At 44.2% G+C, this 19,924-nt stretch overlaps 2 protein-coding genes and 1 long non-coding RNA gene across 3 annotated transcripts; all 3 read left to right on the forward strand.

Moving 5' to 3' along the window:
- Nucleotides 1–7,375: 7,375 nt before the first annotated feature.
- LOC123484922 (protein NLRC3-like) lies at nucleotides 7,376–14,675 on the forward strand. Its single transcript, XM_045215705.1, is given in 10 exon segments — nucleotides 7,376–7,459; nucleotides 7,716–7,882; nucleotides 8,082–8,392; nucleotides 8,394–9,874; nucleotides 9,958–10,131; nucleotides 11,266–11,439; nucleotides 11,701–11,874; nucleotides 12,394–12,440; nucleotides 12,577–13,138; nucleotides 14,048–14,675. Coding segments are annotated over 10 exon segments (3,189 nt in total). The 5' UTR covers nucleotides 7,376–7,433; the 3' UTR covers nucleotides 14,121–14,675.
- Nucleotides 14,676–14,722: 47 nt separating this feature from the next.
- LOC123484920 (NACHT, LRR and PYD domains-containing protein 1 homolog) lies at nucleotides 14,723–16,526 on the forward strand. Its single transcript, XM_045215703.1, has 6 exons — nucleotides 14,723–14,753; nucleotides 15,153–15,217; nucleotides 15,350–15,564; nucleotides 15,756–16,015; nucleotides 16,164–16,289; nucleotides 16,455–16,526. The coding sequence occupies exons 2-6, from the start codon at nucleotides 15,210–15,212 to the stop codon at nucleotides 16,524–16,526; spliced, it is 681 nt and encodes a 226-aa protein (XP_045071638.1). The 5' UTR covers nucleotides 14,723–14,753; nucleotides 15,153–15,209.
- Nucleotides 16,527–16,545: 19 nt separating this feature from the next.
- LOC123484924 lies at nucleotides 16,546–18,961 on the forward strand. Its single transcript, XR_006658784.1, has 3 exons — nucleotides 16,546–16,589; nucleotides 16,675–16,704; nucleotides 18,887–18,961. It is a non-coding gene; the product is annotated as an uncharacterized LOC123484924 (long non-coding RNA).
- The last annotated feature ends 963 nt before the right edge of the window (nucleotides 18,962–19,924 follow it).

A 19,924-nucleotide genomic window follows, 5' to 3' on the forward strand; every position in this document is an offset into this window, starting at 1 on the left:
CACATTGAGTGAGGCGGGTTGCAGGAAAGTATATCTTGTAGAAGGATGAAAAGTCTGATAGGGAAATATGTACGAAAAATGTACGAAAATAGGGTATTTACAGGCTATTTACAGACAGACGATAAAAACACAACTGCACTACCTCGCCATCTTTGATACTTGTAAAGGCACAGCACAGATGTAAAGGCACAGCACAGATTAGAGCCAATGTCTTCAGTAGTTGTTAATCTTCTCTAAATGTAAAGGCACAGCACAGATTAGAGCCAATGTCTTCAGTAGTTGTTAATCTTCTCTAAATGTAAAGGCACAGCACAGATTAGAGCCAATGTCTTCAGTAGTTGAACACGTCGTTACTACAGCCTCGTGAAAGTGACAAACTGATACGTTTTCATTTTTTGTCAAAAACAACTTTATATCGAAGGAGTGCTTTTGATTTTGAAGGCCTGCACATGCACAGTTTGGTGCGAGATGACCATTAGACCAGATGACGTGTTTCTGCGTTGGCTTAGCCAGCCACCGTCGTCATGACATCGCCTACAAGTGTGATGGGGGATTTCTATTGGAGCAGCAGTTTCTGCCTTTCCTCTGTACTGTGTTGTCTTGGCGACAGATAAAACATAAATGGCTCTTAGCCTCCAACATGGCTACTTCCTGTCCCTCACACTGAAACTGAAACTAAATCATTTAAAAACAAAAATAGAAAATGTTTTTGTCAAACTAAAACTGAATAGAAACGAGTAAATCAAGTTTGAAACTAAACTGAATTTCAAATAAATATCGAAATTCGAATAGAAAGAACTAATATAAAAACACAAAACTATAATAAGCTTTGTCTGGTGGTCAGATCGAGAGTGTGAACACTGTCTGGACAACCCCTCTCTCTCTCTCTCTCTCTCTTCTCTCTCCAGGTAATGTTACCCCTCTCTCTCTCTCTCTCTCCCTCCCTCTCTCTTCTCTCTCCAGGTAATGTTACCCCGCTCTCTCTCTCTCTCTCTCTCTCTCTCTTCTCTCTCCAGGTAATGTTACCTCTCCCTCTCTCTCTCTCACTCTCTCTTCTCTCTCCAGGTAATGTTACCCCTCCCTCTCTCTCTCTCTCTCTCTCTCTCTCTCTTCTTCTCTCCAGGTAATGTTACCCCTCTCTCTCTCTCTCTCTCCAGGTAATGTTACCTCTCTCTCTCTCTCTCTCTCTCTCTCTCTCTCTCTCTCTCTCTCTCTCTCTCTTTGCCTCTCTCTTCTCTCTCCAGGTAATGTTACCTCTCTCTCTCTCTCTCTCTCTCTCTCTCTATTTGCCTCTCTCTTCTCTCTCCAGGTAATGTTACCTCTCCCTCTCTCTCTCTTTGCCTCTCTCTTCTCTCTCCAGGTAATGTTACCCCTCCCTCTCTCTCTCTCTCTTCTCTCTCCAGGTAATGTTACCTCTCTCTCTCTCTCTCTCCCTCCCTCTCTCTCTCTCTCTCTTCTCTCTCCAGGTAATGTTACCCCTCCCTCTCTCTCTCTCTCTCTTCTCTCTTCTCTCTCCAGGTAATGTTACCCCTCCCTCTCTCTCTCTCTTCTCTCTCCAGGTAATGTTACCCCTCTCTCTCTCTCTTCTCTCTCCAGGTAATGTTACCCCTCCCTCTCTCTCTCTCTCTCTCTCCAGGTAATGTTACCCTCTCTCTCTCTCTTCTCTCTCCAGGTAATGTTACCCCTCCCTCTCTCTCTCTCTCTCTTCTCTATCCAGGTAATGTTACCCCTCCCTCTCTCCCTCTCTCTCTTTGCCTCTCTCTTCTCTCTCCAGGTAATGTTACCCCTCCCTCTCTCTCTCTCTCTCTCTCTCTCCCTCTCTCTCTCTCTCTCTCTCTCTCTCTCTCTCTCTCTCTCTCTCTCTCTCTCTCTTCTCTTCTCTCTCCAGGTAATGTTACCCCTCCCTCTCTCTCTCTTCTCTCTCCAGGTAATGTTACCCCTCCCTCTCTCTCTCTTTGCCTCTCTCTTCTCTCTCCAGTTAATGTCTCCTCTCCCGGCTCTTACTGTCACCTACCCATGAGCCCCCTCTCTTCCCATCTACTGTAACCAGCATCCGCATACACTGAGCACCGACCAACACCGGACTTCCATGGACGTTGAAATTTGGTCAGTCTGCCCTGGCCTTGATTTCAACGTCCACATATACGTAGTTTTTTGGGCCGGCTCGGACCGGCCTTCATTTCAATGTCCGCAGACTTAGATTTTTTTGGCCGGACTAAATCTTAACCAATCCTAGACGTCTATGTTTCACGAGTTTGGACAGCACGGTACATATCAGTATAGTACAGTAGATTAGAGTTCAGTACACTAGAGGACAGTATAATGTGGGTCGCAACCCAAATGGTTTTGAATGGGTCACGGGTGTCTGAGTAAAAAAAATATGTATATATAAATATATAATTCATTTTTTTATGAATAAAATTCTCCAGTCTGAACTTCAACGACCTAAACAAGTTATAAAAAAAGTGTGTATCAATGATAATGAACTTAATTTTTGAATAATTTAATCACATCATTTTCAATATATATTAGCAGCACTATTTGGGTTGATTTTGTGTCTCAAACCAGTGAGTTTATTAACATTCTTCATCAAGAATATGGGCAAAATGTTAATTATTGACAATGAAAGAAATGGGAGTGTTGTTCCCTAGTCATATAATTGCTACATTTACTATCAATATAGCAAAATAGTTTTCCAGATTGTATTTTGATGATTTTTTTTTCGCAATGCGAATATTGGTTCGCGACTGAGACAACCTGGTTTTCAATTTGGGTCCCGAGGCAAAACCAGTTGGGAGGGCTGTACTGGGATGTCCTCTCCTCTACTGTCCACTACTGGGCTGTACTGGGATGTCCTCTCCTCTACTGTCCACTACTGGGCTGTACTGGGATGTCCTCTCCTCTACTGTCCACTACTGGGCTGTACTGGGATGTCCTCTCCTCTACTGTCCACTACTGGGCTGTACTGGGATGTCCTCTCCTCTACTGTCCACTACTGGGCTGTACTGGGATGTCCTCTCCTCTACTGTCCACTACTGGGCTGTACTGGGATGTCCTCTCCTCTACTGTCCACTACTGGGCTGTACTGGGATGTCCTCTCCTCTACTGTCCACTACTGGGCTGTACTGGGATGTCCTCTCCTCTACTGTCCACTACTGGGCTGTACTGGGATGTCCTCTCCTCTACTGTCCACTACTGGGCTGTACTGGGATGTCCTCTCCTCTACTGTCCACTACTGGGCTGTACTGGGATGTCCTCTCCTCTACTGTCCACTACTGGGCTGTACTGGGATGTCCTCTCCTCTCCTGTCCACTACTGGGCTGTACTGGGATGTCCTCTCCTCTACTGTCCACTACTGGGCTGTACTGGGATGTCCTCTCCTCTACTGTCCACTACTGGGCTGTACTGGGATGTCCTCTCCTCTACTGTCCACTACTGGGCTGTACTGGGATGTCCTCTCCTCTACTGTCCACTACTGGGCTGTACTGGGATGTCCTCTCCTCTACTGTCCACTACTGGGCTGTACTGGGATGTCCTCTCCTCTACTGTCCACTACTGGGCTGTACTGGGATGTCCTCTCCTCTACTGTCCACTACTGGGCTGTACTGGGATGTCCTCTCCTCTACTGTCCACTACTGGGCTGTACTGGGATGTCCTCTCCTGTCCACTACTGGGCTGTACTGGGATGTCCTCTCCTCTACTGTCCACTACTGGGCTGTACTGGGATGTCCTCTCCTGTCCACTACTGGGCTGTACTGGGATGTCCTCTCCTCTACTGTCCACTACTGGGCTGTACTGGGATGTCCTCTCCTCTACTGTCCACTACTGGGCTGTACTGGGATGTCCTCTCCTCTACTGTCCACTACTGGGCTGTACTGGGATGTCCTCTCCTCTACTGTCCACTACTGGGCTGTACTGGGATGTCCTCTCCTCTCCTGTCCACTACTGGGCTGTACTGGGATGTCCTCTCCTCTACTGTCCACTACTGGGCTGTACTGGGATGTCCTCTCCTGTCCACTACTGGGCTGTACTGGGATGTCCTCTCCTCTACTGTCCACTACTGGGCTGTACTGGGATGTCCTCTCCTCTACTGTCCACTACTGGGCTGTACTGGGATGTCCTCTCCTCTACTGTCCACTACTGGGCTGTACTGGGATGTCCTCTCCTCTACTGTCCACTACTGGGCTGTACTGGGATGTCCTCTCCTCTCCTGTCCACTACTGGGCTGTACTGGGATGTCCTCTCCTCTACTGTCCACTACTGGGCTGTACTGGGATGTCCTCTCCTCTACTGTCCACTACTGGGCTGTACTGGGATGTCCTCTCCTCTACTGTCCACTACTGGGCTGTACTGGGATGTCCTCTCCTCTACTGTCCACTACTGGGCTGTACTGGGATGTCCTCTCCTCTACTGTCCACTACTGGGCTGTACTGGGATGTCCTCTCCTCTACTGTCCACTACTGGGCTGTACTGGGATGTCCTCTCCTCTACTGTCCACTACTGGGCTGTACTGGGATGTCCTCTCCTCTACTGTCCACTACTGGGCTGTACTGGGATGTCCTCTCCTGTCCACTACTGGGCTGTACTGGGATGTCCTCTCCTCTACTGTCCACTACTGGGCTGTACTGGGATGTCCTCTCCTCTACTGTCCACTACTGGGCTGTACTGGGATGTCCTCTCCTCTACTGTCCACTACTGGGCTGTACTGGGATGTCCTCTCCTCTACTGTCCACTACTGGGCTGTACTGGGATGTCCTCTCCTCTACTGTCCACTACTGGGCTGTACTGGGATGTCCTCTCCTCTACTGTCCACTACTGGGCTGTACTGGGATGTCCTCTCCTCTACTGTCCACTACTGGGCTGTACTGGGATGTCCTCTCCTCTCCTGTCCACTACTGGGCTGTACTGGGATGTCCTCTCCTCTACTGGACACTACTGGGCTGTACTGGGATGTCCTCTCCTGTCCACTACTGGGCTGTACTGGGATGTCCTCTCCTCTACTGTCCACTACTGGGCTGTACTGGGATGTCCTCTCCTCTACTGGACACTACTGGGCTGTACTGGGATGTCCTCTCCTCTACTGTCCACTACTGGGCTGTACTGGGATGTCCTCTCCTCTACTGTCCACTACTGGGCTGTACTGGGATGTCCTCTCCTCTACTGTCCACTACTGGGCTGTACTGGGATGTCCTCTCCTCTCCTGTCCACTACTGGGCTGTACTGGGATGTCCTCTCCTCTACTGTCCACTACTGGGCTGTACTGGGATGTCCTCTCCTCTACTGTCCACTACTGGGCTGTACTGGGATGTCCTCTCCTCTCCTGTCCACTACTGGGCTGTACTGGGATGTCCTCTCCTCTACTGTCCACTACTGGGCTGTACTGGGATGTCCTCTCCTCTACTGTCCACTACTGGGCTGTACTGGGATGTCCTCTCCTCTACTGTCCACTACTGGGCTGTACTGGGATGTCCTCTCCTCTACTGTCCACTACTGGGCTGTACTGGGATGTCCTCTCCTCTACTGTCCACTACTGGGCTGTACTGGGATGTCCAAACTTGTGAAACATAGACGTCTATGATTCGGTTAGATTTGGTCTGGTCCGGACCAACCAAATTCGGCCTTGTTTGGGGGGTAGAATAATAGCCATATATGCAACAGGATGATTGTGGTTATTTCTACCTTTGTGTACTTAGTTAGGATACATCACCATGAAGAGAATTACATTCATATCATCATTATGCATTTCTGTGTAGTACAGATCAGGGACCCATGATGAAATTCCTTTACCGTAATTCTGTTACCGGGTGAAAATCCACTTCACTTACTGTAGTTCATTAACCAAAATATATATTTTTCAAACTCAAGGTGTCATGTTATAGCTGACACCCCATGTTTTACTGAAGAAATCTTTTGTTTTTGGAAAACGTGGTCGCATAAAAAACTGAGGGAGAATTTACTGTAACTCTGTTACCAAACTTTGCATCTGCAGTTCTTCCAGTTTCTGTGTAAATTGTTTGAACGAGTCCTTGTGCATATACAGTTGTTGTAATAGTAAAACCAAAGCTAAACTTAGAAAATAAATGCTTTTTGTTTGGGATACATTTTAAAGGGATAAATCTGAGTCTCAGTGTAATTCCGTTACCGTAGAATTGCCCAAAACAAAGCAATGCGTGTCACCTTGTAGGCTACTACTAAACCAGAACAAGAAACAGTGGTGTGTAGGCTGTATTCTCTTAAAGGGTTAGGAAGAAATACCTGTCAGCTATTTTAACTGGCTGTAATGTCTACTTGGTAAATGTTTTATAATGTCTACTACCGTCTTTCAATGTCAACTGTAAAGTCGATGTCTGTAATGTCTTTTAGTTGTGTTTGGACCCCAGGTGTTATGGAGTCAGTTAATGGGGATCCAACCAGGTAGACTAGCTGTTGTTATGGAGTCAGCTAATGGGGATCCAACCAGGTAGACTAGCTGTTGTTATGGAGTCAGCTAATGGGGATCCAACCAGGTAGACTAGCTGTTGTTATGGAGTCAGGGGATCCAACCAGGTAGACTAGCTGTTGTTATGGAGTCAGCTAATGGGGATCCAACCAGGTAGACTAGCTGTTGTTATGGAGTCAACTAATGGGGATCCAACCAGGGAGACTAGCTGTTGTTATGGAGTCAGCTAATGGGGATCCAACCAGGGAGACTAGCTGTTGTTATGGAGTCAGGGGATCCAACCAGGTAGACTAGCTGTTGTTATGGAGTCAGCTAATGGGGATCCAACCAGGGAGACTAGCTGTTGTTATGGAGTCAGCTAATGGGGATCCAACCAGGTAGACTAGCTGTTGTTATGGAGTCAGCTAATGGGGATCCAACCAGGTAGACTAGCTGTTGTTATGGAGTCAGTTAATTGGGATCCAACCAGGTAGACTAGCTGTTGTTATGGAGTCAGCTAATGGGGATCCAACCAGGTAGACTAGCTGTTGTTATGGAGTCAGGGGATCCAACCAGGTAGACTAGCTGTTGTTATGGAGTCAGCTAATGGGGATCCTACCTGGTAGACTAGCTGTTGTTATGGAGTCAGCTAATGGGGATCCAACCAGGTAGACTAGCTGTTGTTATGGAGTCAGCTAATGGGGATCCAAGTCAAATCAAATCAAATTAATAACATATTGGACTGTGTGTGTTTAAATGCAACATGAAGTCTCTGTTTGAACTTTGACCACAGACAGTAAAAGTATTGTCATTGTTAATGTTCGGAAATATTGACTGTTCTGTTATTTCTTAGTGTAGCTAAGTGAGCAGTGACTCTAAAATGAGTCTCTCTGGGGAGAGAGAGGAGGGTACCACTGCCTCTAAAATGAGTCTCTCTGGGGAGAGAGAGGAGGGGACCACTGCCTCTAAAACGAGTCTCTCTGGGGAGAGAGAGGAGGAGACCACTGCCTCTAAAATGACTCAAGACACCAGTTCTAAGAGGTAAGAGATTAATTGTAAAATATACAGTTCTCTTAAAGATATAAAACTAATGAAGAGAAAAGTGTTCACAAATTACATCAAATGTAGGCCTATATCATTCATTTAAAAGGCCAAACACAGATTTACCAATTGCAGACTGTAGCTTTATAAAGAAACATCAGGACTTCTATGAGTTCAGCTATACAGTTGTTGAAATGATGTAGATGAGGTATTGATGAGATATTGATGAGGTGATCTGCCTCCCTGTTTTGTTCAGTGTCCAGAAGCCCAGAGCAGAGTCACCTGCCCCCAGCCTGCTATCAATGAAGAGTGATCAGCCACCTGCTTTCAGCCAGGAACCATTACCAGATGACAATAAGGAAGTGGAGAGTTTGGACAGTGAGGATGCATTAAAGATCACACACAACCTTCTGGACAGAAGAAGTAAGACTGTGTTTCATACAATATTACAAAGAACGGGACAAAGGCCCCTCTAACACACACACACACACACACACACACATACACACACACACACACACACACACACACACACACACACACACACACACACACACACACACACACACACACACACACACACACAAACTTATGAGTCCCAACTCTCATTGTTTTCCTACAGGTCAAACTCTTCTGACAGTCCAACAAGACATTAAGGCTAAACTGAAACACAAGTATCAACACATATCTGAAGGAATTGGAAACCAAAGTCTGTTAAAGGACATCTACACAGAGCTCTACATCACAGAGGGTGGAAGTGGAGGGGTCAATAATGAACATGAGGTGAGACAGATAGAGATGGCATCCAAGAAACAAACCACACAAGAGACACCAATCAAATGCAACGACATCTTCAAGCCTTTAGCTGGACAAGACAAACCTATCAGAACTGTGCTGACAAAAGGAATCGCTGGCATTGGAAAAACAGTTCTCTGTGCAGAAGGTCATCCTTGACTGGGCAGAGGGAAAAGCAAATCAGGACGTTCATTTCATGTTTCCTCTTCCTTTCCGTGATCTGAACCTGAAAAAGGACCAATACAGTCTGATGCAACTTCTTTCCCACTACTTCTCAGAGCTGAAAGAGATTGACAACATTGAAGATGGGGAAACCAAAACTGTTTTCATTTTTGATGGTCTGGATGAGTGTCGACTTCCTCTAGACTTCAAAAACAATGAGAGGTGCTGTGATGTCACGAAGCCAACCTCAGTGGACGTGCTGCTGACAAACCTCATCAAGGGGAATCTGCTTCCCTCTGCTCTCCTCTGGATAACCTCACGGCCTGCAGCAGCCAATCAGATCCCTCCTGAGTGTGTTGACCAGGTGACAGAGGTACGAGGGTTCAATGATCCCCAGAAGGAGGAGTACTTCAGGAAGAAAATCACAGATCAGAATCTGGCCAATGAAATCATCAAACACATGAAGACATCAAGGAGCCTCCACATCATGTGCCACATGCCAGTCTTCTGTTGGATATCAGCCACTGTCCTTGAGATGATGCTGAAAGAGGCAGAGAAGGATGAAGTCCCCAAAACTCTGACCCAGATGTTCACACACTTCACGCTCATCCAAATCATTGTGATGAACAAGAAGTACAACAAAGCCACAGAGACAAACCCAAAGGAACTGTCTCAGTCAGACAAAGAGATGATCCTGAAACTGGCAAAGCTGGCTTTCCAACAGCTGCAGAAGGGCAACCTGATCTTCTATGAGGAGGACCTGAGAGAGTGTGGCCTTGATGTCACAGAGGCATCAGAGTACTCAGCATTGTGTACAGAGATCTTTAAAGAAGAATCTGGGCTGAACCAAGAGAAGGTCTACAGCTTTGTGCATCTGAGCCTTCAGGAGTTTCTAGCAGCAGTGCATGCTTTAGAATCATGTCTGGACAAGAAGGAAAATGTTTTTTCCACCACTAGTGAGGATGAAGAGGAGGAGTCAATCCAGTTGTTTGACTTACACAGGAGAGCAGTGGACCAGGCCTTGAAGAGTGAGAATGGACACCTGGACCTGTTCCTCCGCTTCCTTCTGGGTCTCTCACTGGAGTCCAATCAGAATCTGTTACGAGGCCTTCTGACACAGACAGGAAGTACAACACAGAGCAATGAGGAAACAGTCGAGAGAACAGTCAGGTACCTTTCAGACAAGATCGAAAGGGAATCCTCACCAGAAAGGATCATCAACTTGTTCCACTGTCTGAATGAACTTGGTGCCAACTCTCTAGTTGAAGACATGCAAACCTCCCTGCGATCAGGAACTCTTTCAGAAACAAGACTAAAACCTGACCAATGTTCAGCCCTGGCCTACCTGTTACTGATGTCAGAGGAGGTGCTGGAGGAGTTTGACCTGAAGACATACACCACATCAGAGGAATGTTATCAGAGGTTAATGCCGGTAGTGAAAACCTGCAAGAGAGCACTGTAAGTTCTGTAATTGAGTTGATGTATACAGTATCATTATTCTGAAGGATTTGTATATCTAACAGATGATTTCCTCTCTCCAGACTGGCTGGCTGTAAACTCACATATAAATCCTGTGAGACTCTGGCTTCAGCTCTGCAGACACCAAACTCCCCACTGAGAGAACTGGACCTCAGCTACAATGACCTGGGAGACAGAGGAGTGGAGCTGCTCTGTGTTGGACTAACCAGTCCACTCTGCAACATACAGACACTAGTGTGAGTTAAATATCTTCAGTATCCACTGTGAGTGTTTATATATTATGTATGTAGTTAGTATGTGTATGTTTTTAACATTATTTGAACGTCTTGGTAAATATGCAGACACATACATAAAATGTGACAAATATATCAAACTAAGGTTAAATATCTTGAGTGAGTTAGTATTTTTTTGACATTGGTTAATCATGTGTCCTTCTGTTATTGTCTTAATGCATCTCATTATTCTTAAAGCTTTGCATATTTATCAGTGTATTGACATATCTCCTCTCTCCAGACTGGCTGGCTGTAAACTCACATATGAATCCTGTGAGACTCTGGCTTCAGCTCTGCAGACACCAAACTCCCCCCTGAGAGAACTGGACCTCAGCTACAATGACCTGGGAGACAGAGAAGTGGAGCTGCTCTGTGTTGGACTAACCAGTCCACTCTGCAACATACAGACACTAGTGTGAGTTAACTATCTTCAGTATCCACTGTGAGTGTTTATATATTATGTATGTAGTTAGTATGTGTATGTTTTTAACATTATTTGAACACATTTATGCACAACATTTGAGAGAAATAAACTTTTGTGCGTATGGAACACATCTGGGATCTTTTATTTCAGCTCATGAAACGTGGGACCAACACTTTACATGTTGGGTTTATATTTCTGTTCACTATAGTTAGTATGTGTATGTTTTTAACATTATTTTAACATTTTGGGACATATCCAGAAACATACATAACATATATAAAACTAAGGTAAATATATTGAGTGAGTTAGTATGTTTTTAACATTGGTTAATCATGTGTCCTTCTGTTATTGTCTTAATGCATCTCATTATTCTTAAAGCTTTGCATATTTAACAGTGTATCACTATATCTCCTCTCTCCAGACTGTCTGGCTGTAAACTCACATATAAATCCTGTGAGACTCTGGCTTCAGCTCTGCAGACACCAAACTCCCCCCTGAGAGAACTGGACCTCAGCTACAATGACCTGGGAGACAGAGGAGTGGAGCTGCTCTGTGTTGGACTAACCAGTCCACTCTGCAACATACAGACACTCGTGTGAGTTAACTATCTTCATTATGAGTTATTATGTGGATGTTTTAGACATTTGTTAATCATGTGCTCTTCTGCCCTCTAGTCTAGGTCAGTGTGGTCTGACAGAGGGTTGCTGTTCAGATCTGGCCTCAGTCCTGAGTTCACCCAACTCACAACTGAAACAACTGGAGCTGAGAGACAATGACCTGCAGGACTCAGGAGTTACACTGCTGTCTGCTGGACTGGAGGATCCAGACTGTAAACTACACACACTGGGGTAAGTACAGCTGTTTCAGTCAGGTCGGTACTGAGCTGAGTTACACTGCCCTCTGCTGGACTGGAGGATCCAGACTGTAAACTACACACACTGGGGTATGTACAGCTGTTTCAGTCAGGTCGGTACTGAGCTTAGTAAAACAAATACTCTGAACATCTGATGTTTCATCACAATGTTTGTGTCATGGACAAATGTATGAGTGTCCTACAAGATGATTGACACCAGTCCACCAACCTAGCCAGCTGTTGTGTCTCTCTGTAGGCTGTCTGGCTGTCTGGTCACAGAGGAGGGCTGTGCTGCTCTGTCTTTAGCTCTGAGGTCAAACCCCTGCCACCTGAAAGAGCTGGACCTGAGCTACAATCACCCAGGAGACTCTGCAGGGGGACTGCTTTCAGCTGCTCTGGTGGATCCCACAGATAAACTGATGAAGCTGAAGTAAGTCAGAATAGATGTCCTAATAGTGTGAGCAGTGGTTGTGTCCTATGAAGTGTAGTAGGTTCAGTAACATGAGGACATGATGGTAGAATACAGGGGAAGTTTACCCAGCAGGCTTAGCACTCCAACACAGCATACATCATCACCACATGAATACTCTTCTTCTGCATCTCTGATATCCTGTTGGAATTGTACTCTGTTCTGTATGCAGTAGGTAGGATAGAATACCCGTATGTCTCTAGTAATGAATTGTACTCTGTTCTGAATGCAGTAGGTAGGATAGAATACCTGTATGTCTCTAGTAATGAATTGTACTCTGTTCTGTATGCAGTAGGTAGGATAGAATACCTGTATGTCTCTAGTAATGAATTGTACTCTGTTCTGAATGCAGTAGGTAGGATAGAATACCTGTATGTCTCTAGTAATGAACTTGGATAGTGCACCAGAACACAACAATATGGTTTAAATGTTGACTGCTTTATTAGGTCTCTGTCAGTCAATAACCTGTTTCTCCTACAGTGTGGATCATGGTGGAGAGTTCAGGCTGAAACCAGGGCTGACGAAATGTAAGTCTCTTCAATCCTAATTAACTGCATATTCAGAACTACAGTAACATAGTAACTAATCAATACTTGTTCTCTACCTACAAAACAACATTTTATATGAAGATGTGGTTTGATTAAACTCTCCTTTTGTCTACAGATGCCTGTCATCTCACCCTGGACCCAAATACAGCAAACCCAAAGCTGATACTGTCTAAGGGGAACAGGAAGGTGACACGGGTGGAGGAGGAGCAGCATTATGAAGACCATCCAGACAGATTTGACCGTCATCCCCAAGTTCTCTGCAGAGAAGGCTTATCTGGATCTCGTTATTACTGGGAGGTGGAGAAGGGTGGTGACGGGGCTCTCATTGGTGTGGTGTACAAAGGAATGAAGAGGAAGGGAAAGGAGGATGACAGTTGGATTGGAGCCAATAGGAAGTCCTGGTGTTTATTCTGCTCTAACAGAGGTTATGACTTTTACCATGCCGTCAGGAGATCCATCCCTGGTCCTGTTTCTAACAGAGTTGCAGTGTATCTGGACTGGCCAGCTGGTACTTTGTCCTTCTATAGTGTGTCCTCCTCTGGTACACTGACACACCATTACACAGAACACACCACATTCACTGAACCCCTCTATCCTGGGTTTGGGTTTGGGTTTGCGTTTCATTCCTCCTACTCCTCAGTGACCCTGTGTCAGATAGATGACCAACACATTCAAAGGTGAGTCATAGCAATGTTTCATCATGTGTTTTCCTCTGGAATCATTCCTACAATTAGATTAGTAGTAGTGGTGTGTTTTAATGTGTTCTGTTGGACCTACAGACAGTTAGATTAGTGGTGGTGGTGTGTTTTAATGTGTTCTGTTGGACCTACAGACAGTTAGATTAGTAGTAGTGGTATGTTTTTAATGTGTTCTGTTGGACCTACAGACAGTTAGATTAGTAGTAGTGGTGTGTTTTAATGTGTTCTGTTGGACCTACAGACAGTTAGATTAGTAGTGGTGGTGTGTTTTAATGTGTTCTGTTGGACCTACAGACAGTTAGATTAGTAGTAGTGGTGTGTTTTAATGTGTTCTGTTGGACCTACAGACAGTTAGATTAGTGGTAGTGGTGTGTTTTAATGTGTTCTGTTGGACCTTCAGACAGTTAGATTAGTAGTAGTGGTGTGTTTTAATGTGTTCTGTTGGACCTACAGACAGTTAGATTAGTAGTAGTGGTGTGTTTTAATGTGTTCTGTTGGACCTACAGACAGTTAGATTAGTAGTGGTGTGTTTTTAATGTGTTCTGTTGGATGTACAGATGTTTCCTCTCCTATGTCTCACTGTAGTGTCAGTTTCACTCTAACCACAAGAGGGCATCAGAACCTGTTAAAATGATACCTGGTGACTTCACGTCTCTAGGGGCTTTCATCAAGATAAGCAATGTCACCTGTAATGTCACCATCAGTATTGACTTCATGGAAGTTGACATAGTGTTATGTCACATTTGGTAATCCACCCTACATAGGGAGTGGTTCTGTCACCCTTTATACACCCTTTATATTGCTTATGAAGACTGTATGTATGCTATATAAAGCCTTTATAAGTTGTATTTAGTTTAATCACAGTCTATCCTTCTGCTTTCCCAACAGCAGAGACCATGGTGGAGAGTGTTGTATCAAGCCTGGACCTGAGAACACCAGAGACCAGATATGTGAGTGTTAACTGATAATTGTTTTAAAATCAAAATACGATTAAAGGACACACACAGTCCCAGGCAAGGAACACAATCAGGATCTATTTGGTCAAAACAAACTTACAGGTAGAGTCAGCAATATGATGTAGATGCACAAAGTAAACATCATAGTGGGTCAATTTCTACAACAACTAAGGGCGTTGGAGCGCGATGCTAAACTTCTCTGTTTTGGTCCCGTGGCTACCACGCTGTAAGAGAGTGAAGAGAACCCGTGCACATGGGCAGATACTGTGTGAGAGAGAAGTCAGGCATCTTGCTCATCACAATATCTGCGGCGCTGCTCGTACAACATCATTTAGCTGACTCTAGCTTTAAACTCTCATCCTGGGATCTACCAGAAATCAGGCCCCCAACATCTCCAAAACATGGACCAGAACCATGTTGTTTCCTGCTTCCACAAACATTCATTAATATAACACTAATGTCAGATTATGGTATGATAATGAGTGTACATTCTGAGACTGTTGCTCACTTACATTCATTTTTATTACAAGTCTGTTTAATATTTATTCATTCATTATTACGAGATTGTCCGTTTTAAATAACAACTACTTTTGACTTCAGGGATTCCTCAGAGCTGTAAGACTTGTGACCATGTTGAGGTAAGTCATAATGTCAATTCTCACTTTGACATACCTTCAGGAGTCAGGCACAGTCTGAAAGCCAGGTGTGTACTGACCAACCATTCATACTGGGATATAGACAGTCCTGTGTTCTGCTTGTAGGAATGCAGGATTTTAACTTCTGTCATATTTTGTCATTAGACAGTTTAATTGGATCAATCACCAGCATTCCATGTTACATTGAATAAATACATTAGATAAATTACTTTGTTCATTTAATGGGCCAGTTTCCCCGGACAAAGATTAAGCCTAATCTTGGACCTTAAAAAACTTTCTATTGAAACTTCCATTGATCATGCTTTAAGTCCAGCACTAGACTCAATCTGTGTCCAGGAAACTGGCCCCATATGTATAACTGACATGCTTGTCCTTGTTCAGGACTCCACACACTGGCTTCAGATTGAACCTTTGACTTCCACTGTCCAGGGAGTGACAATGTTCAGGTAAAATAACTACTTTTAACATTTCATTCCACTTGCTAGTGTATTTCCCCATTACCTTTGGGAACAGTCTTCTAATCCAACCTCTCCATTTGACGATTGACCCTCTCTACCATATATTGTTGTTGCCCTCAGGCACAGGACACCCAAAGGGCGTTATGAGTGCACAGTGTCTGGGCTCCGCTGGGTGTGTGAGAGAGATGTCATTCTGAAGTATCACTTCAGGAACTGGTATCCCTACAGTCAACTTCTGAAAGACATGCAGTACGGACAAGGTGGTCCATTGCTGGACATCACTATGGAGTTAGGTGAACTGGAGGAAGTTCATCTGCCACACTTTGTCTGTTTAGGTAAAACCATATAGAAATAGTATTCAGAAAGACATTTCCATGTAACTGAGTTTCACTTCCTGAATGAATGAATGAATGAATATTCTGTGAGTTTGAGTTTACTGTGATCTGATACAGTATATTCTTTGTGTTTTAGTTGGATGAATAATACAATATTTGTCTTTCTGTCTCCTTTTTATTGTGTTGTTCAGGGACCAACCCTTCCCTGAGGAATGAGATGAAGATTTTTCATGTAGAGGAACATGGAGTGTCTGTTGAGGAAGTGCATGAGGTCACCAGATTCCATGCTAAGATTCTCCATCCCAAGTTCTCACTTATCTCTGTTATACTGAGCTATATCTTTTGGTGGAACATAGATGTCCACTGTGAGCTGATGCTCTATCTGACAGTGAAAAAGCAAACACTAATTCCACGCCTATACCTGTTCCCCAGTAACCCCAGCCAAATACAGGTGAGGTACCATTCTTTTAGAGGTGACCTTAACTAAGCAGTGGTACGGTTTATGTTGACACTCATAACATGAAGTTAATAGTTTTCTGAATAATGTTTGAATAAGACTATACATTGACTGGCTGTGTATTTCATGCCTCGTTTCGCAGGCTGTGGAACAACAGGAAAAGTCTCAAGGGTCTTCAAGGGTTCTCATCTCAAGACCGGAGCAGGCCTTCAAACTGAATAGTTTCTTCAGACTGAACATTCCCTGTTCTACCGCCATCAATCCACAGGTACAGTTTTAGTAAAGTAAGAACATGAATCGGACATTTAAATCACATTTCTATCCATTGCTCTCTCTAGCTCGCTGGCTCTCAATTCACATGGCTTTATTGGCATGGGAAACATATGTTTACATTGCAAGCAATCTCTCTCTCGCTCTCTCCATCTCTCTCCAGAAGATTCATCTCATACATAGAGACTCCACACCAAGCTTTTTCAGGGCGGTTGTAGAAAATGACAGGGGTTAACATTGAGATGGAGTTATTCGGGTGATGATGAGAGGATTGCATGGAAAGAAGTGGTATCACAAGGTAGGAGCATATGTCAATCATAACTTTGTACTTTTGTAACAGATGCTATTTAGAGTGATATAACCTCATTTGGTTTATCTTTCAGATGAATACATCACTGCCACCCATTCAACAAGTAAGTAAACATGAGAGATACAGTGCATTCAGAAAGTATTCAGACCCCTTGACATTTTCCACATTTTGTTACGTTACAGCCTTATTATAAAATTGATAAAATTGTTTTTTTCCCCCTCATCAATCTACACAAAATACCCCATAATGACAAAGCAAAAACAGGTTTTTAGACATTGTTGCAAATGTATACATAAAAAAAACCCTGAAATATCACATTTACATAAGTATTCAGACCATTTACTCAGTACTTTGTTGAAGCACCTTTGGCAGCGATTACAGCCTTGAGTCCTCTTGGGTATGACGCTACAAGGTTGGCACACCTGTATTTGGGGAGTTTCTCCCATTCTTCTCTGCAGATCCTCTCAAGCTCTGTCAGGTTGGATGGGGAGTGTTGCTGCACAGTTATTTTCAGGTCTCTCTAGAGATATTAGATCGGGTTCAAGTCCGGGCTCTGGCTGGGCCACTCAAGGACATTCAGAGACTTGTCCCGGAGCCACTTCTGCGTTGTCTTGTCTGTGTGCTTAGGGTCGTTGTCCTGTTGGAAGGTGAACCTTCGCCCCAGTCTGAGGTCCTGAGCGCTCTGGAGCAGGTTTTCATCAAGGATCTCTCTGTACTTTGCTCCATTCATCTTTCCCTCGATCCTGACTAGTCTCCCAGTCCCTGCCGCTGAAAAACATCCCCACAGCATGATGCTGCCACCACCATGCTTCACCGTAGGGATGGTGCCAGGGTTCTCCCAGATGTGACGCTTGGCATTCAGGCCAAAGAGTTCAATCTTGGTTTCATCAGACCAGAGAATCTTGTTTCTCATGGTCTGAGAGTCTTTTGGTGCCTTTTGGCAAATTCAAAGCGGGCTGTCATGTGCCTTTTACTAAGGAGTGGCTTCCATCTGGCCACTCTACCATAAAGGCCTGATTGGTGGAGTGCTGCAGAGATGGTTGTCCTTCTGGAAGGTTCTCCCATCTCCACAGAGGAACTCTGGAGCTCTTTCAGAGTGACCATCAGGTTCTTGGACACCTCCCTGACCAAGGCCTTCTCCCCGATTGCTCAGTTTGGCCGGGCGGCCAGCTCTTAGGAAGAGTTTCGGTGGTTCTAAACTTCTTCCATTTAAGAATGATAGAGGCCACTGTGTTCTTGGATACCTTTAATGCTGCAGAACTGTTTCGGTACCCTTCCCCAGATCTGGGCCTCGACACAATCCTGTCTCGGAGCTCTACGGACAATTCTTTCGACCTCATGGCTTGGTTTTTGCTCTGACATGCACTGTCAACTGTGGGTCCTTATATAGACAGGTGTGTTCCTTCCCAAACATGTCCAATCAATTATATGTACCACAGGTGGACTCCAATCAAGTTGTTCAAACATCTCAAGGATGATCAATGGAAACAGGATGCACCTGAGCTCAATTTCAAGTCTCATAGCAAAGGGTCTGAATACTTATGTCGATAAGGTATTTCTGTTTTGGAATATTTTTTTATTCTGTATATTTGTATTCTTCTGTTCACTCTGTCATTTAAGTCATTATTGTGGAGTCACTACAATGTTGTTGATCCATCCTCAGTTTTCTCCCGTCACAGACATTGAACTCTGTAGCTGTTTTAAAATCACCAATGGCCTCATGGTGACATCACTAAGCAGTTTCCTTCCTGCCCTGCAGCTCAGTTCAGAAGGACGACTGCATCTTTGATGTGTCTGGGTGGTTTAATACATCACCCACAGGATAATTATTAACTTGACCATGCTTAAAGAGATATTCAATGTCTGATGTGTTATTGTTACCCATCTACCAATCACTGCCCTTCTTTATGAGGCTTTCAAAAAAGATCCCTGGTCTTTGTATATAGTTGAATCTGTGCTTGAAATGCGATACTTGACTGAGGGACCTTACAGATGTTGAATGTATGGGGGACATGTCCACTTTGACATTAGAGTATTCTGAGTAGATTGTTGATAAAACATTAATAATATATTTTCAATGACTTCTCAATAAACCTAACAGGAAAAATTATTATTTCAATTTTCTATTTTAAATTGACTGACTTTAATTGGAATTGACCACAACCCTGGAGTCAGCTCTATACAATAAATGACTATCAGAGGAATGATAACTGGAGAGACTGGAAGATGTAGAAACAGCTGCTGTTAACCCTAAAGACATATTAATTTAATTGACCCCCCTTCAGCATTAACAGTCCCTGACATTCCTGCTGAGGAGTTCCTGAAGAAACACTGGGCTAAACTAATTCAGCGAACCAAAACTCAATGCCAATAGCAGATGATCTGTGGTCAAAGAACATGATTGGTGAAGAAGAGCACTCCAGAATAACGGCTGAAACAACTGAACAGGACCGAATGAGAAAACTACTGAAAGCAGTCATCCCCAAAGGACCAGAAGTGACGGGAGCTTGTCTCAAAGCTCTCGTTGAACATGAAAACCATCTTGTTAAGGACTTGAGTGAATCTAGGTAAGATAGTTTTCATTGCTCCCTCCCTTGAATATGTGTAATGATTTAAATATAGGTCAAATAAAAACACAGCAAACCAGATCAAAGAGGAACTGTTTTTCCAGAATGGAAGCATGTTTTAGTGTTTCTGTCTGTAATAAATGACTGTTATCTTATTGTAGTTACATCATAGGACCATCATCACATCATTATCTCAGGTGGAACTCCTCCTTCTCCTCCATACTTTCTGATCTCTCTCTTCCCTTCTCCTCCATACTTTCTGATCTCTCTCTTCCCTTCTCCTCCATACTTTCTGATCTCTCTCCCCTTCTCCTCCATACTTTCTGATCTCTCTCTTCCCTTCTCCTCCATACTTTCTGATCTCTCTCTTCCCTTCTCCTCCATACTTTCTGATCTCTCTCTTCCCTTCTCCTCCATACTTTCTGATCTCTCTCTTCCCTTCTCCTCCATACTTTCTGATCTCTCTCTTCCCTTCTCCTCCATACTTTCTGATCTCTCTCTTCCCTTCTCCTCCATACTTTCTGGTCTCTCTCTCCCCTTCTCCTCCGTACTTTCTGATCTCTCTCTTCCCTTCTCCTCCATACTTTCTGATCTCTCTCTTCCCTTCTCCTCCATACTTTCTGATCTCTCTTCCCTTCTCCTCCATACTTTCTGATCTCTCTCCCCTTCTCCTCCATACTTTCTGATCTCTCTCTTCCCTTCTCCTCCATACTTTCTGATCTCTCTCTTCCCTTCTCCTCCATACTTTCTGATCTC

The sequence above is a fragment of the Coregonus clupeaformis genome, unplaced genomic scaffold, assembly GCF_020615455.1.
Source record: "Coregonus clupeaformis isolate EN_2021a unplaced genomic scaffold, ASM2061545v1 scaf0497, whole genome shotgun sequence".
Lineage (NCBI taxonomy): Eukaryota > Metazoa > Chordata > Actinopteri > Salmoniformes > Salmonidae > Coregonus > Coregonus clupeaformis.

Coding starts and splice junctions, on each gene's coding strand:
- LOC123484920 (XM_045215703.1), top strand. Junction 15,565..15,755: donor GCCACACTTTGTCTGTTTAG/GTAAAACCATAT, acceptor TGTGTTGTTCAG/GGACCAACCCTTCCCTGAGG. Junction 16,290..16,454: donor CTACCGCCATCAATCCACAG/GTACAGTTTTAG, acceptor ATCTCTCTCCAG/AAGATTCATCTCATACATAG.